The sequence below is a fragment of the Aquarana catesbeiana genome, linkage group LG13 (assembly GCF_042186555.1).
Source record: "Aquarana catesbeiana isolate 2022-GZ linkage group LG13, ASM4218655v1, whole genome shotgun sequence".
In the NCBI taxonomy this organism is placed as follows: domain Eukaryota; kingdom Metazoa; phylum Chordata; class Amphibia; order Anura; family Ranidae; genus Aquarana; species Aquarana catesbeiana.
The window spans coordinates 223,072,177-223,098,996 of NC_133336.1; the positions used below are offsets into that span (position 1 = coordinate 223,072,177).

General features: G+C 41.3%; 1 protein-coding gene across 1 annotated transcript in view; it reads left to right on the forward strand.

Annotated features, from left to right (window-relative positions):
• LOC141116781 (nuclear receptor ROR-gamma-like) overlaps window positions 1-26,084 on the forward strand; it is a 42,297-nt gene extending 16,213 nt beyond the window's left edge. Inside the window, exons 2-10 of the mRNA XM_073609211.1 lie at window positions 14,545-14,630; window positions 16,283-16,424; window positions 17,495-17,920; window positions 18,076-18,197; window positions 18,400-18,532; window positions 20,824-20,931; window positions 21,771-21,881; window positions 22,028-22,137; window positions 22,776-26,084. Of these exons, the coding sequence (XP_073465312.1) occupies window positions 14,545-14,630; window positions 16,283-16,424; window positions 17,495-17,920; window positions 18,076-18,197; window positions 18,400-18,532; window positions 20,824-20,931; window positions 21,771-21,881; window positions 22,028-22,137; window positions 22,776-22,922 (1,385 nt within the window). The 3' untranslated portion in view covers window positions 22,923-26,084. The remainder of the gene's footprint in view (window positions 1-14,544; window positions 14,631-16,282; window positions 16,425-17,494; window positions 17,921-18,075; window positions 18,198-18,399; window positions 18,533-20,823; window positions 20,932-21,770; window positions 21,882-22,027; window positions 22,138-22,775) is intronic.
• The last annotated feature ends 736 nt before the right edge of the window (window positions 26,085-26,820 follow it).

A 26,820-nucleotide genomic window follows, 5' to 3' on the forward strand; every position in this document is an offset into this window, starting at 1 on the left:
GTCCTCTGCTCTACTGACACTGTCCACTGCTCTACTGACACCGTCCACTGCTCTACTGACACCATCCACTGCTCTACTGACACCGTCCTCTGCTCTACTGACACCGTCCACTGCTCTACTGACACCGTCCACTGCTCTACTGACACCGTCCACTGCTCTACTGACACCTTCCACTGCTCTACTGACACCGTCCACTGCTCTACTGACACTGTCCACTGCTCTACTGACACCGTCCACTGCTCTACTGACACCGTCCACTGCTCTACTGACACCATCCACTGCTCTACTGACACCGTCCTCTGCTCTACTGACACCGTCCACTGCTCTACTGACACCGTCCACTGCTCTACTGACACCGTCCACTGCTCTACTGACACCTTCCACTGCTCTACTGACACCGTCCACTGCTCTACTGACACTGTCCACTGCTCTACTGACACCGTCCACTGCTCTACTGACACCATCCACTGCTCTACTGACACCGTCCTCTGCTCTACTGACACCTTCCACTGCTCTACTGACACCATCCACTGCTCTACTGACACCGTCCACTGCTCTACTGACACCGTCCACTGCTCTACTGACACCGTCCACTGCTCTACTGACACCATCCTCTGCTCTACTGACACCTTCCACTGCTCTACTGACACCGTCCACTGCTCTACTGACACCATCCACTGCTCTACTGACACCGTCCTCTGCTCTACTGACACCGTACACTTCCCCACACACACAAAGATGTTTGAGCTTTGGGATGCACATCCTAGATCATCTGTGACCGCCTCTATGGTCTTGGAGGACCGGAGTGACGGTCATGACATCACTTCCGGTCTAGGGCAGAAGTAGACAATTTTAATTTTTTTTAAAACAAAAGATCACACATATATATATATATATTTTTATCTTTTGCTTTTAAAAGGTACAGGAGAGATTTGGGGGTCTTTTTGACCGCAGATCTCTCCACAAAGAGGACCTGTCATCTATTATTTCTATTACAAGGGATGTTTACAAGTCATCAAAAAAAGAAAAAAACATTAAAGTGACAGTGTAAAAATAAAAATTAAAAATAAAATAAAAATTAAAATAATAATAATAATGAAAAAAAGAAGTGAACGCATACATAAGTTGCGCACGCATCTGTAAACTGTGTTCGCACCACACATGTGAGGTATCGCTGCGATCGTTAGAGCCAGAGCAATAATTTTAGTGCTAGACCTCCTCTGTAACTCTAAACTGGAAACCTGTAAACAAATTGAAAGCGTTGCCTATAGAGATATTTAAGTACCGTAGCTTGTCTCCATCCCACGAGTGTGCACAATTTTAAAGCGTGACATGTTAGGTATCTATTTACTCGGCGTAACATCATATTTTATATTTTATCCAAAAAATTAAGTTATATGTTGTGTTTTTTTTAATTTGCATTAAAATGAATTAAAGTGTAAACATAAAGTGCCAGAAAAGGCCGGGTCTGGCAGTAAAAGCTAGGCATATACCAGTTAGGCCTATTATCCCCATTAAAACGGCCCTGCTGTTGGCCAAGTTTTATGCTGCCACATCAACTGCATTCTCTTAAATCTTGTAGTAAAGCGTAAACATTGTGCTTTGTCTCTAAATAATTTTGGCCAACCTTGATCATTAAAACATTTTTACACTGCTAGGTCATCTGCGGTCTCCTATTTCTTGCAGTAAACCCCCCCCCCACAAGTCTCTAGTATTTAGCCAATTCTTCCCCATTATAACTGTTAGACCTTCTATCCCTAATAAAACTGTCCTGCTGATGGCCAAGTTTACACTGCTGTCACACTTTGAATGACAATTACGCGGTCATGTAACACTGTACACATATGACATTTTTAGCATTTTTTTCACACAAATAGAGCTTTCTTTTGTTGGTATTTACTCACCACTGGGGGATTTTATTCTTTGCTAAATAAATGAAAAAAGACCAAAAATTTGGGGGGGGGGGGAATAGGTTTTTGTTAGTTTGTTTTAAAATTTTGTAAATAAGTAATTTTTTTCCTTCACTAATGGATACTGATAGGTGGCACTGATGGGCACTGATAGGGCAACAATGATGGGCACTGATAGGTGGCACTGATAGGCACTGATGAGGTGGCACTGATGAGGCTGCACTGATGGTCACTGATAAGGTGGCAGTGATAGGCAGCACTGATGGACACTGATGAGGCAGCACTGGTGGGCACTGATGGACACTGATGAGGCAGCACTGATGGGCACTGATGAGGTGGCACTGATGGGCACTGATGAAGAGGCACTGATGAGGCAGCACTGATGGGCACTGATGAGGCAGCACTGATGGGCACTGATGAGGTGGCACTGATGAAGAGGCACTGATGAGGCAGTACTGATGGACACTGATGAGGTAGCACTGATGGACACTGATGAGGCAGCACTGACAGGCACTGATGAGGCGACACTGATGGGCATTGATAGGTGGCACTGATGGGCACTGATGAGGCTTCACTGATGGACACTGATGAGGAGGCACTGATGAGGCAGCACTGATGGACACTGATGAGGCAGCACTGATGGGCACTGATGAGGTGACACTGATAGGTAGCACTGATGGGCACTAATGAGACAGTAGTGATGGGCACTGATGAGGCAGCACTGATGGGCACTGATGAGGCTGCACTGATGGGGTGGCACTGATAGGCAGCACTTATGGACACTGATGAGGTGACAGTGATGGGCACTGATAAGGTGTCACTGATAGGCAGCACTGATGGGCACTGATGAGGCAGCACTGATGGGCACTGATGAGGCAGCACTGATGGGCACTGATGAGGCAGTCCTGATGGGCACTGATGAGGCTGCACTGATGTGCACTGACATAGTGACACTGATAGGCAGCACTGATGGGCACTGATGAGGCAGCACTGATGGGCACTGTTGAGGCAGTCCTGATGGTCACTGATGGGCACTGATGAGGCAGCACTGATGGGCACTGATGAGGCTGCACTGATGGGGTGGCACTGATAGGCAGCACTTATGGACACTGATGAGGTGACAGTGATGGGCACTGATAAGGTGTCACTGATAGGCAGCACTGATGGGCACTGATGAGGCAGCACTGATGGGCACTGATGAGGCAGCACTGATGGGCACTGATGAGGCAGTCCTGATGGGCACTGATGAGGCTGCACTGATGTGCACTGACATAGTGACACTGATAGGCAGCACTGATGGGCACTGATGAGGCAGCACTGATGGGCACTGATGAGGCAGTCCTGATGGGCACTGATGGGCACTGATGAGGCTGCACTGATGGACACTGATGAGGCAGCACTGATGAGCAGTGATGGGCACTGATGAGGCAGCACTGATGGGCACTGATGAGGCAGCACTGATGGGCACTGATGAGGCAGTCCTGATGGGCACTGATGGGCACTGATGAGGCTGCACTGATGTGCATTGATAAAGTGACACTGATAGGCAGCACTGGTGGGCACTGGTGAGGCAGCACTGATGGGCACTGATGAGGCAGCACTGATGGGCACTGATGAGGCAGTCCTGATGGGCACTGATTGCCACTGATGAGGCTGCACTGATGTGCATTGATAAGGTGACACTGATGAGGCAGAACTGATGGGCACTGATGAGGCAGCACTGATGGGCACTGATGAGGCTGCACTGATGAGGCAGCACTGATGAGCAGTGATGGGCACTGATGAGGCAGCACTGATGAGCAGTGATGAGGTGGCACAGATATGGAACACTGATGGGCATGACTGATGGTCACTGATGCGGCTGCTCTGATATTTCGGACCCCGATGATCAGTGTAGCTGCCCCCGATGTACCGTCTCTCCTCCCACACTGTAAGAATGAGGGGAGGAATGCTGATAACCGGTGAATCCTGTTTACACTGTGATCAGTTGTGATTGGACACAGCTGGTCACATAATAATGAGCTGCTCTGATTGGCTCTTTACCCTGATCTGTGATCAGTTGTGTCCGAAAAGTGATAAAAAAGAGAAATGAAAAGGGACGGTGTAAAAATAAAAAATAAAATGAATAAGAAACAATGTAAAGCGCCCCGCCCCTCCGCACTCGCCCGCAGAAGCTCTAAACTCGTCACCTGTAAAACAAAAAGCGTCACCTCTGGAGATTCTAAAGTACCGCAGTTTGTCGCCATTCCACGAGCGGGCGCCATTATAAAGAGTGACATGTTTGGTATCTATTTACTCGGCGTAACCTCTATCTTTTATATTGTACAAAAAAATTGGGCTATACCGTGTACTGTGTGTTTTTTTGCATTCAAATTCATTAAAGTGCATTTTTTCCACAAAAAATTGCGTTTGAAAAGAATACGGCGTGACATAAAAAATTGCAACAATCGCCATTTTATTCTCTGGGGTCTCTGCTAAAAAAAATATATATATATATCATGTTTGGGGGTTCCAAGTGATTTCCCAGCAAATAATACAGATTTTTACAAAAAGTGTCAGAAGAGTCGAGGGCCGCGCACCGAGGGGGGGGGTAATATTCCCGCCAGCATCTGGTCTCCTTTGAAGAGCGATCGAGGACGGATATAGCGCACAGCTGCAGCTTTTTCTCTCCTCTTCTCCAACGTTCGATGTGAGATTTGTAAATCTTCTTCTGTACACCTGGAGGGGAGCCGCCGCCACGGGACGCAAATAACGCGGCTTCAATCAGATGAGAGGACGAACGTTCTCAACGGAAAAATCCCCAAAATAGACGCAGATCTCACACCCGATGTCATCTATTGATCCCGCCAGTAACAGGATTATGTTATGTCATGACATGGAGGACTACAGATCACCTCCCCTTCTCCAGAACACGGGGGGGAGGTGTTCTGTAGTACTACCCTAGGGTGTTCAATGCTTGCTCACTGTACCATAGGTATGAAGAAACAGGATTGTCACCTTAAGACAAGACTACAGAACACTCATTCTCACTTGAATATAGGGGGAGGTGTTCTATAGTCCTATTCTAGGGTGACAGCACTCACCATACTGTATCGATGGAGGGTCCATGTTGTCACTCTAGTATAGGACTACAGAACACCCCCTCACCTCTTCTCCAGAGCACAGATTAAGGTGTTCTATAGTCCGCTCCTGAATATAGTGGGAGGTGTTCTATAGTCCTATTCTAGGGTGTCACCACTCACTCGCCGTACTTTATCTATGGTGGGTCTGTGTTGTCACCCTAGGGCAGGACTACTGAACACTCCCTCTTCTCTTTATTTCTACAGGACACAGATTAAGGTGTTGTATAGTCCACTCCTGAATATAAGGGGAGGTGTTCTATAGTCCTATTCTAGGATGTCAACACTCACCATACTTTATCTATGGGGGGTCCGTGTGGTCACTCTAGTACAGGACTACAGAACACCCCCTCTCCTCTTCTCCAGAACACAGATTAAGGCGTTCTATAGTTCGCTCCTGAATATAGTGGGAGGTGTTCTATAGTCCTATTCTAGGGCGTCAACACTCACTCGCCGTACTTTATCTATGGAAGGTCCATGTTGTTACCCTAGGCCAGGACTACTGAACACTCCCCCCTCTCCTCTTCTCCAGCATATAGATGAAGGTGTTCTATAGTCCTTTCCTAAGGTGAAAACAATGCTTCTCCACGCACGAGCGTTGTCACCCTAGGAAAGGGCTACAGGTCACCTCCCCCTCTCCTCTTCTCCAGAACATAGGGGAAGGTGTTCTATAGTACTGCCCTAGGGTGACAGTGTTTGCTTACTGTACCGTATCTATGGAAGAACAGCATTATCACCTTTGGACAAGACTACAGAACACCCCTCCCCCTCTCCTGAATATAGGGGGAGGTGTTCTATAGTTCTATTCTAGGGAGGCAGTGCTCACTCACCACACTGTATCTATGGAAGGTCAATGTGATCACCGTAGGGCAGGACTACTGAACACGTCCCCCTCTCCTCTTCTCCAGAACATAGGGGGGAGGTGTTCTATAGTGCTGGGTGACAATGTTTGCTCCCTGTACCGTATCTATGGAGGAACAACATCGCCACCTTAGGATTAAGATTACAGAACATCTCCCTCTCCTGAATACAGGGGGAGGTGTTCTGTAGTCCTATCCTAGGGTGACAATGCTTCCTCACCATACTGTATCCATGGAGGGTCAGCGATGTCATGCTAGGACCAGGACCATTACACACCCTCCCCCTCTCCTGTTCTCCAGTACATGGATGGAGGTGTTCTATAGTCCCGATTTCCCTTTGGGATTAATAAAGCATTCTGTAGTCCTGCCCTAGTGTGAAAAAGACGCTTCTTTGTAGGTACAGTGCAGTGAGTGAGCGTTGTCATTCTAAAACAGGACTACAGAACACCTCCCCCTCTTCTCTGCTCCAACATATGAATGGGGGGTTGGGGGGCATTCCACATGAACAATGTAGCAGATAAGAAGCAGCACAGAAAGCCAATCGGCTCCCTGGATTTCTGGCGGGATCAACAGGGATTTTTTTTTTTGCACTTCTAGAACCGATATAACTAAATACTTTCAAAGGGACAGACCTGAAGCTCGCCCTGCCCCCAGTGCCTGAAACATGTTAGACCCAAAGGTATTGCACAAAGCCTGACAAGCTGGTGGGGCAGAAGCCCCCCCAGCCCCCCACCCCCACCCATGAGCAGAGGATTCTGGGAGATAATATAAGTACAGTGTCAGGCAGTTCTAGTGCTGATTTGTGTCTTGGTGGTGAACGGTTTGTATCCCTCTGAAGAGCCGAGAGATCTGCAGAGGAACATTCCCCACCGTGCCCGCTGCTGGCAGATGGAATCTCAATGCCCCTTTACATCCAGGTGGGTGCACAGGTGTGCCAACATGCGCGCGCTCCTATCCCCACCCCCATCTCTGCTATCACCCAATCATTGCAACTCCGGATCATGTGATCACCATGTCAGCAAATCACATGAGGCCTGTTAGTAAGCACTGTAAGATATATGTTTGTACTTATTGTCTTAGCCCATGTTGGACATTAATAAAAATTTATATTTGGAAAAAAAAAAAATATATTTATATAAATATTAAAATAAATATATATGAAAATAAATAAATAGAAATAAATCTAAAACCAAATTTTTCTGGAAATCAAATCGGTCAAACTGGATTTATTGTCAAGCGGCGACATGCTAAGTGTTTTTCCGGGTGTATATATATATATATACATATAAATAACATAAATGTAAATAAATAATAAAATAAATATAACTATGTAAATATAAAATAAATATATAAAATATAAATATAAAATATAAATACGTAAATATAAAATAAATATATATGAAAATAAATAAATAGAAATAAATCTAAAACCAAATTTTTCTGGAAGGCAAATCGGTCAAACCAGATTTATTGTCAAGCGGTGACATGCTAAATATAAATATGTAAATATAAAATAAATATATAAAATATAAATACGTAAATATAAAATAAATATGTATGAAAATAAATAAATAGAAATAAATATAAAATAAATATATAAAATATAAACACGTGAATATAAAATAAATATATAAAATATAAATATAAAATAAATATATAAAATAAAATTATAAAATATAAATACATAAATATAAAATAAATATATATATATATATATATATATATATATATATATATATATATATATATATATATATATATATATATATATATATATGAAAATAAATAAATAGAAATAAATGTAAAACCAAATTTTTCTGGAATGCAAATCGGTCAAACCAGATTTATTGTCAAGCGGTGACATGCTAAATATAAATATGTAAATATAAAATAAATATATAAAATATAAAAAAGTAAATATAACATAAATATGTATGAAAATAAATAAATAGAAATAAATAAATATAAAACCAAATTTTTCTGGAAGGCAAATCAGTCAAACCAGATTTATTGTCAAGTGGCAACATGCTAAATATAAATATGTAAATGTAAAATAAATGTATAAAATATAAATAGAAAATAAATATATAAAATATAAATAAAAAATATATAAATACGTAAATATAAAATAAATATATATATGAAAATAAATAAATAGAAATAAATGTAAAACCAAATTTTTCTGGAAGGCAAGTCATTTAAACCAGATTTATTGTCAAGCGGCAACATGCTAAATATAAATATGTAAATATAAAATAAATATGTAAAATATAAATATAAAATATAAATACGTAAATATAAAATAAATATGTATGAAAATAAATAAATAGAAATAAATATAAAACCAAATTTTTCTGGAAGGCAAATCGGTCAAACCAGATCTATTGTCAAGCAGCGACATGCTACGTGTTTTTCCGGGTGCATATATATATATATATATATATATATATATATATATATATATATATATAAAAATAATACAACAAATATAAATACGTAAATATAAAATAAATATATATGAAAATAAATAAATAGAAATAAATATAAAACCACATTTTTCTGGAAGGCAAATCGGTCATACCAGCTTTATTGTCAAGCGGCGACATGCTAAATATAAATATGTAAATGTAAATATGTATAAATATGTAAAAATAAATATATAAAATATAAATATAAAATAAATATATAAAATATTATTATAAAATATAAATACGTAAATATCAAATAAATATATATATGAAAATAAATAAATAGAAATTAAAGTAAAACCAAATTTGTCTGGAAGGCAAAACGGTCAAACCAGATTTATTGTCAATCGGCGACATGCTACGCATTTTTCCGGGTGCATATATATTTATATTTATATTTATATATATATATATATATAGATAGATAGATAGATAGATAGATAGATAGATAGATAGATAGATAGATAGATAGATAGATAGATAGATAGAGCTATATCTATAGCTATATCTATATATATCTATATATATCTCTATCTATATATATATCTAGATATATATATCTAGATATATATATAGATAGAGATATATATAGATATATATATACTAATAATAAAATAAATATAAATATGTAAATGTAAAATAAATATATATGAAAATAAATAAATAGAAATAAATATAAAACCAAATTTTTCTGGAAGGCTACGCGTTTTTCCGGGTGCCCACGTATTGATAACATCTCAAAATAAAATCAGATGATGAATGAGTTAAAAAATGAGTTTATGCAAATCATGACAGGTCACATGACCCCCCCCCCCAATGCAAATTTTTTTAAGGTTGTGGAAAATAGACACTCCTGCCCACTCATTTTGTAACAGTTTCAGATTAAGTCAGGGTCATTGTTGTGCAATCCCCTCCCCCCCCTCCCACCGAAGACCTCCCGTCTCCTAATTGTACCATTCCCACCATACACAGCTCCCAGCGCAGGCGCTGCGAATCGCCGACCACGACGCCAAACAGCGCTGCGAACCTCCGGAGCCGGCGGTGAGTAAGCCGGGTCCGGATGTCTGAGGTTTTGCAGCAGGTGGGAAGCGCGGCGGTTGGTTGGCACACGACTTTTGCCGAGAGCTTCTCGTCACCGTTTTGTTGTGTCGGAGGCTTTGACACTTTCAGTCTTAACACTTTCCGCCCCGGGGGTAAAAATAAGGTGCTTTCCGCGCAGATGTGCCGACTCAGCGGGACCGGACGGACGACCCTGGGAACCCGGCAGCGCGGGCGTCAAGTGGAAACCGATCAACTCAAAAATGAGTACTTCTAAAAAAAAAAAAAAAAAAAGGAAGGATACAACGTTAATGACGTTTAAAGAGTTTGTTTATTATCTGAGACAATAAACAGATAATAAAAGAAGAGAAAAAAATAAATATTTATAAAAATTGCAAAAAATTCAAAACATGATGAAGAAAAAAAAAAAAAAAAAACATTGCAGAGCGCAGCAACTTCATGGGAAAAATTCTCTACAGAAATCAATGGAAACAAAAGTATCAAATTTGACAAACTTTGTTGCGACTTGACTTTCTTTATGGCCGCTTTACACAATTTGTGCGCTCCGGATGTGTCTCTGCATACGCATTGTACACGCATTTCTGATGTCTTTTCAATGCGTTCCATTTTTTTTCCCCTCTTTTTTATTTTTTTTTTATTTTAACACTTGCAAAATCCAGGAAAATGTGCGTTTTTTTTTTTGGTGCGTTGACATGCGTTCCCCTGCGTTTTTTGTTTTTTTTTTTGTGTATGTTCCATACAGGGAAAAAAAAAATGCAGCCGGTTCTCATTTTGTTGAATACTCTGAAACGGACTGAGGCCATTGGAATACATAGAAAACCCCATGCGTGCGTTTATGATGCAGGTTAAAAAAAAAAACGCACTGGACTGAAACTGGTGTGAACCGGCCCAAAATTCTTGCCTATTTATTCATTTTTTGCACATGTTAAAATTTGCATTTTTTTTTGCAAGAAATTACTGTAAACCCCCCTGAAAAGTATATACAGTGGGGAGGGAAAGTATTCAGACCCCCTTACATTTTTCACTCTTTGTTATATTGCAGCCATTTGCTAAAATCAAGTTCATTTTCTTCCCCCATTAATGTACACACAGCACCCCATATTGTACATACAGCCCCCCATATTGTACACACAGCACCCCATATTGTACACACAGCCCCCCATATTGACAGAAAAACACAGAATTGTTGACATTTTTGCAGATTTATTAAAAAAGAAAAACTGAAATATCACATGGTCCTAAGTATTCAGACCCTTTGCTGTGACACTCATATATTTAACTCAGGTGCTGTCCATTTCTTCTGATCATCCTTGAGATGGTTCTACACCTTCATTTGAGTCCAGCTGTGTTTGATTATACTGATTGGACTTGATTAGGAAAGCCACACACCTGTCTATATAAGACCTTACAGCTCACAGTGCATGTCAGAGCAAATGAGAATCATGAGGTCAAAGGAACTGCCTGAAGAGCTCAGAGACAGAATTGTGGCAAGGCACAGATCTGGCCAAGGTTACAAAAAAAATTCTGCTGCACTTAAGGTTCCTGAGAGCACAGTGGCCTCCATAATCCTTAAATGGAAGACGTTTGGGACGACCAGAACCCTTCCTAGAGCTGGCCGTCCGGCCAAACTGAGCTATCGGGGGAGAAGAGCCTCAGTGAGAGAGGTAAAGAAGAACCCAAAGATCACTGTGGCTGAGCTCCAGAGATGCAGTCGGGAGATGGGAGAAAGTTGTAGAAAGTCAACCATCACTGCAGCCCTCCACCAGTCGGGGCTTTATGGCAGAGTGGCCCGACGGAAGCCTCTCCTCAGTGCAAGACACATGAAAGCCCGCATGGAGTTTGCTAAAAAACACCTGAAGGACTCCAAGATGGTGAGAAATAAGATTCTCTGGTCTGATGAGACCAAGATAGAACTTTTTGGCCTTAATTCTAAGCGGTATGTGTGGAGAAAACCAAGCACTGCTCATCACCTGTCCAATACAGTCCCAACAGTGAAGCATGGTGGTGGCAGCATCATGCTGTGGGGGTGTTTTTCAGCTGCAGGGACAGGACGACTGGTTGTAATCGAGGGAAAGATGAATGCGGCCAAGTACAGGGATATCCTGGACGAAAACCTTCTCCAGAGTGCTCAGGACCTCAGACTGGGCCGAAGGTTTACCTTCCAACAAGACAATGACCCTAAGCACACAGCTAAAATAACGAAGGAGTGGCTTCACAACAACTCCGTGACTGTTCTTGAATGGCCCAGCCAGAGCCCTGACTTAAAGGGGTTGTAAAGGTAAAAATTTTTTCACCTTAATGCATTCTATGCATTAAGGTGAAAAAACTACTAACCATACCGCCGTCCCCAGCCCCCCCGTTTTACTTACCTGACCCCTCGAAATTCGGCTGCTCGTTCATATCCTCGATTCCGCTGCTCAGCCTGGCCGCTGATTGGCTACAGTGGATGGATTGGAAGCAGCGCAGCCATTGGCTTGCGCTGTTGTCAATCACATCCAATGACGCGGCGCGCTGGGGGGCGGGGCCGAGTGATACAGCGAGCGGCTATAGCCGCCGGCTGTATCACGGGAGCGCGCCCGCAATAACTAACCACCATGCGAGGGAGCTCACATTAAGGTGGTTAATTATTGCGGGGAGGAGCTGAGACAGCCGCCGAGGGACCCCAGAAGAGCAGGTTCGGGGCCACTCTGTGCAGAACGAGCTGCACAGTGAAGGTAAGTATAACATGTTTGTTATTTTTAAAAAATAAAAAAAATACCTTTACAACCCCTTTAAACCCAATTGAGGATCTCTGGAGAGACCTAAAAATGGCCGTCCACCAACGTTTACCATCCAACCTGACAGAACTGGAGAGGATCTGCAAGGAGGAATGACAGAGGATCCCCAAATCCAGGTGTGAAAAACTTGTTGCATCTTTCCCAAATAGACTCATGGCTGTATTAGATCAAAAGGGGCTTCTACTAAATGCTGAGCAAAGGATCTGAATACTTAGGACCATGTGATATTTCAGTTTTCCTTTTTTAATAAATCTGCAAAAATGTCAACAATTCTGTGTTTTTCTGTCAATATGGAGGGCTGTGTGTACAATATGGGGGGCTGTGTGTACAATATGGGGTGCTGTGTGTACAATATGGGGTGCTGTGTGTACAATATGGGGTGCTGTGTGTACAATATGGAGTGCTGTGTGTACAATATGGGGTGCTGTGTGTACAATATGGGGGGCTGTGTATACAATATGGGGTGCTGTGTGTACAATATGGGGTGCTGTGTGTACAATATGGAGGGCTGTGTGTACAATATGGGGTGCTGTGTGTACAATATGGAGGGCTGTGTGTACAATATGAGGTGCTGTGTGTACAATATGGGGTGTTGTGTATACAATATGGGGGGCTGTGTGTACAATATGGGGTGTTGTGTATACAATATGGGGTGTTGTGTATACAATATGGGGTGCTGTGTGTACAATATGGAGGGCTGTGTGTACAATATGAGGTGCTGTGTGTACAATATGGGGTGCTGTGTGTACAATATGGAGGGCTGTGTGTACAATATGGAGTGCTGTGTGTATAATATGGGGTGCTGTGTGTACAATATGGGGTGCTGTGTGTACAATATGAGGTGCTGTGTGTACAATATGGGGTGTTGTGTGTACAATATGAGGTGCTGTGTGTACAATATGGGGTGTTGTGTATACAATATGGGGGGCTGTGTGTACAATATGGGGTGTTGTGTATACAATATGGGGGGCTGTGTGTACAATATGGGGTGTTGTGTATACAATATGGGGTGTTGTGTATACAATATGGGGTGCTGTGTATACAATATGGGGTGTTGTGTATACAATATGGGGGGCTGTGTGTACAATATGGGGGGCTGTGTGTACAATATGGAGTGCTGTGTGTACAATATGGGGGGCTGTGTGTACAATATGGGGGGCTGTGTGTACAATATGGGGGGCTGTGTGTACAATATGGGGTGCTGTGTGTACAATATGGAGTGCTGTGTGTACAATATGGGGGGCTGTGTGTACAATATGGGGGGCTGTGTGTACAATATGGGGGGCTGTGTGTACAATATGGGGTGCTGTGTGTACAATATGGGGGGCTGTGTGTACAATATGGGGTGCTGTGTGTACAATATGAGGAAAAAAATGAACTTAAATGATTTTAGCAAATGGCTGCAATATAACAAAGAATGAAAAATGTAAGGGGGTCTGAATACTTTCCGTCACCACTGTATATTCTGAAGGCAGAGACCCTGGAGAATAAAGCCATGGCAGTTGTAATTTTTTTTTTATGTTGCACGATATCCGCACAGGTATTTATCAAATGCATATTTTCAGGAAAAAAAATTGTGCAAACAAACATAATCTTATACAATTTTTTTTAAATTTTTTTTTAGTAAGATTTAAAAAGTCTGGGTTGCGTCGAGTAAATAAATACCAAACATGTCAACAGCTACCTTATAAAAAATATTTACTCAATGCGACCCAATCTTTTATACTGTACCTAAAAATTGGGCATTGACATGTTTGGTATCTGTTTACTCGATGCAACCCAATCTTTTTTTCATATTGTGCCTAATAATTGGGTATTTACTTGTTTGGGTTGCATCAGGTAAATAGATACCAAACATGTAAATACCCAATTTTTAGGTACAATATGAAAAAAGATTGGACTGCATCGAGTAAACAGATACCAAACATGTCAATGCCCAATTTTTATTTACAATATAAAAGATTGGTATCTATTTACTCGATGCAGCCCAATGGTTTTTTTATATCGTACCTAAAGATTGGGAATTGACATGTTTGGTATCTATTTACTCGATGCGACTCAATCTTTTATATTGTAGCTAAAATTTGAGTATTTACATGTTTGGTATTTATTTATTCGATGCAGTCCAAACATGTAAACACCCAATTTTTAGGTACAATATAAAAAAAGATTGGACTGCATCGAGTAAATTGATACCAAACATGTCAATACCCATTTTTTAGATACCCAATTTTCTGCAGCAAGGGACTTTGATCCATCCCTATTCCTGAATGGGGACACATTGGGGTCTCTCTGTTACATCGTTATAACTTTGTTGCATGGAAGTCATTTTTATGTTTTTCTTCTGGCAGCACAAATCGAGATCATTCCTTGTAAGATCTGCGGGGACAAATCCTCCGGAATCCACTATGGTGTCATCACCTGCGAAGGATGTAAGGTGAGGGGACAAGAGGGCATTATTCCATTTTATAGGTTTTTCATTTTATTATACACATCCAATCTTTGTTTGGCAAATAAACATTTGCTATCTGACAAAGGATATTCAGAGCACTAGGGTTAGCCAACATCCCTTCTCACCCAGCCCTTGCCTCCCTTTAAGTGAGTCCTTCCACGGGGGGGCAAAAAAATTGACTTGAATATTTATTTTCTTTTTATTTATTTTTTAATTTATTAATTTAATATTATTAATTTATTATTAAAATGGGGACAGCAATAAAAACTGATAGGGGTTCTAATCCTTCTCCACTCCATCTAAAACTAAAAAAAAAAAGTTGGACTTGAATATTTATTTATTTTATTTATTATTATTTATTTTTCCATTAATTGATTTTATATTATTAGTTTTATTTATTAATTTATTATTAATAATAATTTATTTTTTTCTTTTTAGTCATGACCATTAAATATATAAAAATTATAAAAATAAATAAAAATGATGGTTGATGGTCTCCAGACGGGGACAGCAATAAAAACCGTTAGGGGTTCTAATCCTTCTCCACTCCACCCAAAACTAAAAAAAGAAAAATGAACTTAAATATTTTTTTTATTATTTATTTTTTTCATTTAATAATTTATTATTATTTTATTTATTAATTTATTATTAATAATAATTTATTTATTTTTAATATTTATTCATGATAAATGTATTTATTTTTAGTCCTGACCATAAAATTTATAAATATATAAAAAGTAAATAAAAATGGTGGTTGATGGTCTCCAGATGGGGACAGCAATAAAAACAGAAAAAAGGGGTTCTAATCCATCTCCACTCCATCCAAAACTTAAAAAAAAAAAATTGGACTCAGATATTTTTTTATTTTATTTATTATTATTTATTGTTTTATTTCTTAATTGAATATTATTAATTGTATTTATTAATTTATTATTATTAATCATTTATTTATTTATATTTAGTCCGTCTAATAAAATATATAAATATATAAAAAATGATGGTTGAGATCTCCAGACAGGGACAGCAATAAAAACTGATAGGGGTTCTAATCCTTCTCCACTCCACCCAAAACTAAAAAAAAAAAAAAATTGGACTTGAATATTTTTTTATTTTGTTTATTTATTATTATTTCTTTTTTATTTATTAATTGAATATTATTAATTTTATTTATTTATTTATTATTAATAACAATAATTTATTTATTTATTTTTAGTCCGTCTAATAAAATATATGAATATATAAAAAAATGATGGTTGATGTCTCTAGATGGGGACAGCAATAAAAACTGATAGGGGTTCTAATCCTTCTCCACTCCATCCAAAACTACAAAAAAAAATTGACTTAAATATTTATTCTTTTTATTTATTATTATTTATTTTTTTATTTATTAATTTAATATTATTAATTTAATTTATGAATGTATTAATAATCATCTATTTATTTTTAGTCCTGACCATAAAATATAAAAATAAACAATAAATAAATAAAATATATAAAAAATAAATAAAATAAATAAAAATGATGGTTGATGGTCTCCAGACGGACAGTTGATGAGGAAGTTGGGGGGTGGATAGAAAACAAATGTTAGTGACAAAGTGGCAGCTTCTTCTCACTTCTCTCTCGTAATGTCCCGGCAGGGGTTCTTCCGGAGGAGCCAGCAGGGGAAGCCGATCTATTCCTGCAGTCAGCAACAGAGCTGCCAGATCGATCGATCCAACAGGAACCGGTGCCAGCACTGCCGCCTGCAGAAGTGCCTGTCCCTGGGCATGTCACGGGATGGTAAGATGGAGACCAAAACACTTTGAGCCAAGAGTGGATCTCCACTGCAGCCAAAAGATCCATTATGCTTTGCATAGACCTGGGAATGGTCAAAGGTTTTTATTGTCACCTGCATCCACATTTGGAAAGTTTCTGCTCACTTCCTGTTGGGACAGGAAGTGATGGTGCATGTCTTCAATGGGGACACAGACAAAAAAAGAACGAATGACCCCTTCTTTAGTAGAATGGGGAAGGGTTAGAACTTCTGACTAATGTCACAGAGGTCCACTAAGGGTCAATAGATGACACAGCATAGCCTGGGGTGCTCTTGAAGTCACAAGGCTTCCAGGAGTGAACTGGGATGCTCTAGGGTGCACTAAAATCAGAGAGCACACAGGGGTGCATTGGGGTCACAGGATACTCTGGGGTGCACTTCAGCCACAAAGGGGTGCACTGGGGTCACTAGGTGACACAGAATGCCGTGGGGTGCACCGGAGACAGAGAGCGCACAGGATCCCATTGGGGTTACCCGGTGACACGTGTTGCTCATCGAAGCACACATCGGCACACTGGGGGGTCACTGGCTGACACTGGATGCTCTTGGGTAGACTAAGAGTCATTGGTTACCCAGAGGCTGGTACACAACGGACATGAGGGTAGAGGTAAGGTGACTTGGCTTAAAGCATATGAGAATGAAAAACAAAAAAGGCCTTCAAAGATAGGACATCCACCTCACACACATCAGGCTTGGCTCGTTGTTTGCTTTGCCTCCACTCTGTTTATGTCTGAGGTGGAGAGTCCGGCAAATTTGGGTCTCCAGAGTGTCCTAAGAATATATGTTCCATCCCATAATAGACTTCTGTAGGACCACAAGAGGCATATCATGGAATTTCATGTCTGGTGGGCAGAGAGGAGGAACCTATTGATATAGACTGAAGCCCATTATGGTCATGGATATCCATAGACAAAGATGTGTACTAGAGTTGTGATTTTAGTATTGGATGCATTCCAGAAAACAAAAGTGGAACGCTATTATGGTGGATTTGCTTTTTTTTTTTTGGTTAATTAAATGTTTTCAATTTCCATTATAGCTGTAAAATTTGGCCGAATGTCCAAGAAGCAGCATGATATCATCCAGGCCGAGGTGCAGAAACTTCAAAGGGAGGGGCCTTCAAGTCTACAGAAGACAGAACCTCAGATGGATCAACCAACGTCAACATCTCCCGAACTGGGCCATACCATCCCGCATTCCCTATGGACCGGCAGGTGGGATTCTTCCTGCTCCGCACGCTCCTGTTCAGCACCCAGAATGCAGTTGCAGAAGGACCCCCTTGTCCACCATTCCAACACTCCAGAAAAGACACATTCAGAAGTCTTTCTTCGAAAAAGCTACCTCAGAGAGCAACAGCTTCACCTGGAGCACACAAGACCAACCGTGTTCCAGGGTGTGGAGTCCTACGGCAACATCATCAGCAGCTGTTTACTTCCAGAGTGCGTCATTTCAGCGACAGAGCTTGGTGAGTACATCAAAACTTTTTGGAGGTACAATCGATGCTTCTAAAATGTCATACTCCCTTAAGATTTAGAGATGTTGCTCCTTGCTGATCATTTGTGTCCTTCACAACCTCTTTGTGGATCATTCATTTTCCTTGCTTGGTCTTCCAATCCCCAGAGCTTTTGACGCAGAACGTAGTGCTTGCCCACCAAGAAACATGCCAGTTCAGACAAGAGAACCTCCATGTCCTGCGATGGGAAACCTTCTCTACGGCAGAGTTGCAAAGCTTTCACCACAGGGCAAGTTAAATTTAACCTCTTCATATGTTCCCTATCTCCAGAAATGGTAACCAGTGTAGAAAAAAACGAATCTTCAAATTCCTAGCACCCTGGAACATGCAAAATATTAAATTTTGTCAAACTGAAGAAACCAAACCCCATATCTCTTTAGAGGTTTCAAAGAGTTAACATATATGTCCTATGTTTCTCTGTCTTTGAGCAGCCTATGGACCAGATGTGGGAGCGCTGCGTATGCCACGTCACCGATGCCATCCAGTATATTGTGGAGTTTGCCAAACGGCTTAGTGGCTTCATGGACCTGAATCCGAATGACCAGATTGTACTCCTAAAAGCAGGTAATGGAACTTTCACCATCGTCTTCCAAGTGGCCCTTAAATGCGGTCTCCAAACTTCGGCCCAGGGGCCGGATGTGGCCCTTTGCGTGCCTATTCCTCCCACTGACACCAATGATATGGCATAATTCCTTCCATTGACACCAACTATGGGGCACTAATCCTACTAAAGCCAACTATGGAGCACTAATCCTCCCACTGGCACCAACAATGGGGCGTAATTACTCCCAATAAGACCAGTAACGACGCACTATTCTTCCCACTGACACCAACAATAGGGGCACTATTCCTCCCACTGGCACCAACAATGGGGCACTATTATTCCCACTGACACCAATGATGGAGCACTATTCCTCCCACTGACACCAACGATGGGGCACTATTCCTCCCACTGACACCAACGATAGGGCACTATTCCTCTCACTGACACCAACAATGGGACGCAATTCCTCCCACTAACACCAGTGATGGCGCACTATTAATCCCACTAACACCAGCGATGGGGCACTATCTTTTCCACTGAAACCAATGATGGGGCACTATTCCTCCTACTGACACCAATGATGGGGCTTTATTCCTCCCACTGACTGACCCCAACGATGGGGAAGTAGTCCTCCCACTGACACCAATGACGGGGCGCTAGTCCTCCCACTGACACCAACGATGAGGCACTAGTTCTCCCACTGACACCAATGATGGGGCTTTGTTTATTCCCACTGGCCCTAGTCCACCCCCCCTAAAGTCTGAAGGACAGTAAACTGGCCCTTTGTTTAGAAAGTTTGGAGACCCCTGCTGTACATCATAGATATCTTCCAAAAAATACTACATACATGTATGGGCAAAGGTATGTGGACCCCATCCCAAAAAACAGGTGTCTCCAGTGAAGGGTATTGGTAATACTCCATCATACAATGACATTGTAGACAATTGTGCGCTTCCAAACTTGTGGTAACAGTTTGGTGAAGACCCTTTTCGGTTCCCCCATGACTGTCCCTTGTGTACACAGCCAGCTCAATAAAGACATGATGTGACCAGTTTGGTGTGGAGGAATGCAAGTGTCCTACACAGAGCCCTGACCTCAACCCTACTGAACACCTTTGGGATGAATTGTAATGCTGATGGTGAGCCAGATCTTTTTTGGTCCCCAACGTTAGGCACACAAGCTTCTCATTCAACATCGGTACCTGCTCTCACTAATGGACAGAAATTATGGGTAAAAATGACCAGTTTGGTGTGGAGGTAGCTTCTGTAGGGTTGGAGATCATGATGGACTGATTCAGTCGGTTGTAGGTCAATGGTTAGGAAGAGATTGGAAGAGTTCTCTTCTGATACTTTCTGCCCCTCTACACCGGAAGGAGGTGGTGAGCCTTTTTTGGGGGCCTGGGCTGCTGCCTTTGGGTACGGCCTTGAGATTGTTTCTGCATGTACTAGTAGAAGTAGAAAAAGAGGGGGCACCCAAATTCCAATAAAAGGCAAGTCGAGAAGTGAATTTATTGAAATTTGCAAAAAAATGGTCAAGCCAACTCGTTTTGGGGGACAAAAGACTCCCCCCCTTCCTCAAGGCTGCTGCTGTTTGCTGATGGTGAACGGGGCAAAGATCCCAAACAAGTGTGTCTGTGACACCAAGATCGGAATGATCTGTGTCCGCTGTGTTTGCAGCAGCAGTATAGATGCAAACACAGCAAACATAGATCATTCCGATCTTGGTGTCACAGACACACTTGTTTGGGATCTTTCCCCCGTTCACCATCAGCAAACAGCAGCAGCCCTGAGGAAGGGGGGAAGTTTTGTTTTCTCCCGAAACGTGTTGGCTTGACCATTTGTTGCATCTTTCAATAAACAACCTCAAATCCACCTATCGACTTGCATTTCATTGGATATTGGGTGCTCCCTCTTTTTTCTACCTCTACCAGTTTGGTGTAGAGGAACTCGAGTATCCTACACAGAGCCTTGACCTCAACCCTACTGAACACCTTTGGGATGAGCCAGGTCTTCTGATCCAACATCAGCACCTGACCTTAAAAATGGGCCCAAATTCCCACAGTCAGCCCCTGAAATCTTATAGGAAGCCTCCTCAGAAGAGTTTAGGCTCTTATTGCTACAAAGGGGAGGGGTGGGAGATTCAACCTTAACGTCCATGGTTTTGGAATGGAATATTAATGAAGCTCATATAGGTGCGATGGTCAGGCATTTTGGTACGTCACAGATATAATTTTCTAAACATTCATTGTAGGTCTTGTCTCCTATGTGGACCTCACAGAGCCTAAATGAGGTCTCTTTTTGTTGTCTTCTAGGTGCCATGGAGCTGCTGCTTATAAGAATGAGCCGAGCATTTAACTGTTACAATAACACGGTCTACTTTGAAGGCAAATACGCTCAACTGGAACTCTTCCATTCTTTGGGTAAGAGCAAAATGCTTTGACATATCTCCATAGATCTTGATCTGTCTACATAGTATGGCCACCTGCTGATTCAGTAGAATTCACAGACAGTTTAACGCAGTTAAGTTAAGCTTTGGCAAAAAAAAAAAAAAACCTGGAAGCTGATTGCAAAGCTGCACCAGATTTTGCACGCTGGTTTTAGTAAATCAACCCCAATTACTTCCTCAGGTAGTTACAGAAACACAAGAAAAGCAGGGAGGTTCTAACCCAAAAAACTGCACTAACTAGCATGAACAAGAGGGGGGGACAATGTAATAGAGCAAGAGTACGAATAAACAAGTAGCTGTGGCTGTGCATCACCACTAGATGGCAACAGATACACAATATTAACAGTAAAATGCAATACAATGACAATAACGTAAGCATATAATCGATGGGAGACAACATAAGCATTAAAAGAGAGGGGTTGGCTTTCTGTTGTCCAAGTCCAAATGCAGCCAAGGCATTTTTTTTAGGTTTTGGGCAGAATGGAAAGGCTGAAAGCCTTGAGACCTTTAGAAACATCATAGCCCTCCTAAACCCTTTTCATACTCCAGGGGAAACCCTTTAATAATTATAATAAAATAATTTTCAGGTCTTGGGTAACCCCACTATAGTCAATTTATTGGTGGTCAGAATACCATCCTTATAGAAAGGTAAAAAAGGTTATTGCAACTGGCTGGGCCAAGTGGCCAAGTAGTATTGAACCAGGAACTATGCAAGCACCATGAAATAGAAGGTCAATTTCAGGAGGAACCCTGGTTGAGAATGGTTGGTCTACGTAGTAGAACCAAGGTCACATCCATATGTTCTTTCTGCAGGGTGCATCGATCTCATCAGCACCATGTTTGATTTCTGCCATATCCTGGGAGCTCTCAACCTCTCCGAACATGAAATGGCCTTCTACAGTGCCATGACGCTGCTGGATCCCAGTAAGTCCAAGTCTTCTGACCATTAAACCGTCTAATGAAAACCACTGCCTAGATGAATATATATGAGATGAAAATCCAGACATTATACTGTATCTGTTCACATTTTCCTCGGGATTCTTTAGGAATGAAATGTAAACTTTCCTTAGGTCGGCCCTGGCTACAAGACAAGCAGAAGGTGGAGACCCTTCACAGAAAGCTACAGTTGGCCTTCAGACATTTACTGCGGAGGACCCATCGGGAGGGGATTATGAGCAAGGTGAGGACATTGGAGGTCTCTATGAATCTTAACTCATGTCTAGAGCTCTGTGAAGGCTTCAGTGGTGTCTATGTAACCTCACAATTATGTTCTTTTTGTTTTCATAACCTTGTTCCGGCAACAGCTAAGATGGGATGTCCTCTCACTTTCTGTTGTGTCTCCGGGATAGGAAGTGAAGAGAAATCTCTTCAATAGGGCACACATGGCAAAATAAAAATAAAAAAGTTTTGGCTTTAGATATATTGTATTCTAGGCTCAACCCCATGGTATGTGGCTTACTGGCCTTTAATTTTTTTTTTCTTCTATTTATATAATGCTGACATATTCCATAATGCTATACAGACTACCATTTAACTACCATGTAAGTTGATGAAGACTAGACACAGGGTGGTACACCCGTTCAATGGCATTTATTACCAGTGGGGGAGGGGGGCACAGTTTTGGATCCTTGCCTTGGGTGCTGGACAACCCTGTTCCAGTACTACATCTGTCTACACCGTCTTTTTACAATTTGCACATCTATCTTCTTTATCACCGCTGAACTTCTTGCTTTGTCTCCGTATTTACAAACTTTTTTGGTTTAATCGTTTTAGTTTTTTCATGTTTTTGCTAATTGTTTGCCGATTGGCCTTTTTCAGCTCCCGCACAAGGAAGGGCTGTCTGGGATTTGCCAGCTTCACCTGGAAAAACTGAACATCTTCCGACAGATGTACCCGGGCATAGCGTGGGAGAGGTTCCCCCCGCTCTACAAGGAGCTGTTCATCTCCGAACCAGAAAGTTCCTGAGAGGACAATAGACATCTCCTCCTATTCGCTGCCATCCCTTTTCCCTGCCATCACCATGTCCCTGGAGGACAGCGTGTTCCGGAGAGCCACCAACGTCGTCCAGGAATCCTCAGAGTTATGTGAAGGGCTCTTCAACTGTCCTCAGACCACTTCAACCCTACTCAGTAGACATTTGATGTTATAAGGACTTGTAATTACTAGCATTAAACATTAGAATTGGAAAGACAAGGCTTTATAGCCTCATGGACCTTACATGACCTTCTGGTAGGGATTTGGGCAGCAACCCAGAGCATATACAATGTAACTTTTTAGAACTCTTCACTAATTATCAGTATAAGCCCATATCCGTGATCACTATTCATTGCTCTAAATTTCAACCAATTATAAGCCTGGGGAATTTACACTGAAAATACTAAAAATGTGGATGCCATAGGGGGCTATTTACAAAAAAAAAAAAAGTCTCAAGCATTTGCACAACCATACCGAATAACCCCTGTAGTTTGTCTAATATGTTTATTTTCTTTTATCGTCAGCTCCATCTAGTGATCATCATGCAATATTTTCCTGATTGAGGTATTTTTAGGATACTACCGCATTATGGCCACTAGATGGAGCTGAAAATCCTTGGAAAAAATTATATTAGACCAGTCTTTCTCAACCGTTTTAACATGAAGGAACACTCAAAATGACTTTCTGGGCTCAGTGAACCCCTGCTAATAATTACTACATCAAAATTTCACAGTACATTATTGTGAGGGCCACAGAGAAGACTACCCCTCTTACAGATGGTTAAAACAATCATTGTTGATATCCAAGAGGCAGAAGTTGCTCAAGGACCTCTTGGCAACCTTTAGAGAACTCCTAGAGTTCCACAAAATCCTAGTGGAGAAAGATTGTATTAGACCAGTCTTTCTCAACCTTCTCAACCTCAGAGGAACACCTAAAATAATTTCCTATCCTTAGGGAACCCCTACTAAAACCAGTTAATTGGGGGACAGTTGTGAAAACACCCTTAAATTGGTGGCCAATAGGAAGAATGCTATCCTTACAGACAGCTAAAACGATAATTGGTGTCACGATGTTGACTTTGCCAAGTGGTGATGACCTTCTCAACCTCTGAGGAATTCCTAAAATAATTTTCAAGCCTTAGGAAACCTATACTAAAACCAGTTTATTGGGGACAATGGTGAAAATGCCCCCTAAATTGGTGGTCAGTAGGAAGAATTCTACCCTTACAGACAGCTAAAAAGATAATTGGTGTCACGATGTTGACTTTGCCAAGTGTTGATGGCCTTCTCAATCTTAGAGGAATCCCTAAAAATGTCTAGCCTTGGAGAACTCTTACTAAAATCAGTTCATTGGGGAACAATGGTGAAAATGCCCCTTAAATTGCTGGTCAGTAGGAGGAATTCTACCCTTACAGACAGCTAAAAAGATAATTGGTGTCATGATGTTGACTTTGCCAAGTGGTGATGACCTTCTCAGCCTCCAGCAGAACCCCTAAAATAATTTTCTAGCCTTGGGGAACCCTTACTAAAGCAAGTTCATTGGGGGACAATTGTGAAAACGCCCCTTAAATTGTTGGTCAGTAGGAAGAATGCAACCCTGATGTTGACTTTGCCAAGTGGTGATGACCCCGAAACTATGGTGGCACCAACAGATAGAAGGTCAATCAGCCACAGCTCAAGTAACCCCCAGCAACTTCTGGAGGAACCCAAGGGCTCCATGGAACCTGGTTGAGAAATGCTGGATTTGACAATTTATGAGAATTATTCAAATGTGTGAATGCTTGAGACTAGATCCAGGTATATAAAGTTACATGAACATCTCCACTTCTCTTGTATAAGTTGAGCTTAGCCTTGCCCTCTGAAACTCCCTTAGCCCACTTCTTGTCGAGAAAGGCTGTCCATCAGATTAAAGGACCAATAGGGGCACTTGGAAAGTAGAAGAGGGTGGGGCCATGTTGTGTATTTTAACTAAAGGTATGTCTATTCTTTAATACAAGCTTTATTTTTATAGTTTTTAAATATTTATTCAACTCTTTTTGGTATATGAGACAATTATGAAGCACCTGTAAAGGAGCAAACCAGGTCCCAAAATTGTAGCAAAAAACGTAATCTAAAAATTAAAAAAAAAAACACACACACACAATAAAGAATTAAAGCTAAAAAGATAATATGAACTTCAATAATCACTTTGTGGAACATGTCCCACTTTCCAACTGGTGGGAAAGATCTCTCGATTTTAAACCCTCCAAGTTTCCCATTGTGTTTGTGCTGGTTACCAATCATTTGCCCAAAAAAGCCACTTTCACCATGATGTTTCTTTGCCCAACATTTGGATGAATAGTAACCATAATTAGATTTAAACTGAACCTTTACAAAGCCACCACAGACAGTAGATGCCATTGGGTTATATTGGCAAACTGTTGGATGACTACCATAGTGGAAACACCTTCAGCAACCTTCTACCCAAATTGGCCCTAGAATAGATGCAGAACATGGTTGCCAATATATTTATATCTAAGTAATCTGATTTTATGAAGCCGTAGGCTCAGCTTTAGACTAAGGATATCCATCGGCCTCAAACCCTTGGGGCAGTCCATATACAGACCCATTACTATCGAAGATAGTCTTGGGATTTGTTTGCCTCAACTAGTAGAGTCCTAGAAAGGAGAAAAGCCAGTGGCACTCTTAAAATCCAACCCTTGTGAACCTTTAATGCTTTGGACAAGCAGACCCAAAACTGGGCTTAAAATAAAAACCTAATTGTGGTCTTTAACTATAAAGCCCAGTATTTAGGTGAAATGCATCAGTGGGGAGATCCAAGATGGGGATTCTGTGTCTGTTTGGTCAAACACATAAAGTTACACCTGGGTTGAGCTTTAAGGAGTGTCGTTGTTTTTATTCCTTTGGATAGTTGGTTGGATGGTACTGGTGGTTAGGGCACAGATTGAGCCCTGGGCCAGCTTCTGGTCTGCCAAGAGAGTGACCCGGTGTACTGGCTTTAAGGTGGAAACATATTTCTTTGGTAGAGTCCCACCCTTGGAAGCGATTAAACACATTTTTTTATTTTTATGAACAAGTTGTACCTGGCTCCTTGATAATAAGCTATATGTATGTATCCAGTTGTGTCTTTGTATAATAAAATGAATGGCATGTACATGGTATAGCACGCAGCATTGACTTCACGCCGGCGCGGAGCTCTGCTCGTGTCACGTTACTATAGGACATTGTAAATGTATTGGTGGGAAGTGAGATTGGACTCCCGTTACACTATAAAAGACCGCTGTAACTTTGTAATGTTGACAGTAATGTGACCCTTTTGTAGGCTTGTACCTATGACGGCAAGTCACTTACAACGTACACGAAGCGTTTATCCCGTAATGCTAAATGGGACTGCGGAGCAGTGAAGGTACGAGGGAAGGACGTGTTTAGTTGGTACATTAAGCAACTGCAAAAAAAAAGTGTCCATTACCCAGCATGCTTTGCTGTTAGGGCAGTTTCCTACTCAGAGCTCTTCATGGAACAACGTTCTATTTTGCCCATTCCCTACTCTATCCTAAACTAAAAAAAAAAAACAATCATTCCTGCAGAAGTTTTATTGACGTGTTGATACTTAATTCTCGCCATGGTACCTTCGCTTCGCTTCCCAAGAAGATTCAGACTGAAAACCATTAATGGTTGGCAGTCCTTCTATTGGGTCTTGTGGTTGGTTTAAAGACCCACCTGTGGACAATGCCACTACCAAGACCTGTGACGGTTTAAAGACCAAGCTGTAGATAGTGCCACTACCAAGACCTGTGCCAGTTTAAAGACCCATCTGTAGACAATACCACCACCAAGACCTGTGCCAGTTTAAAGACCCATCTGTAGACAATACCACCACCAAGACCTGT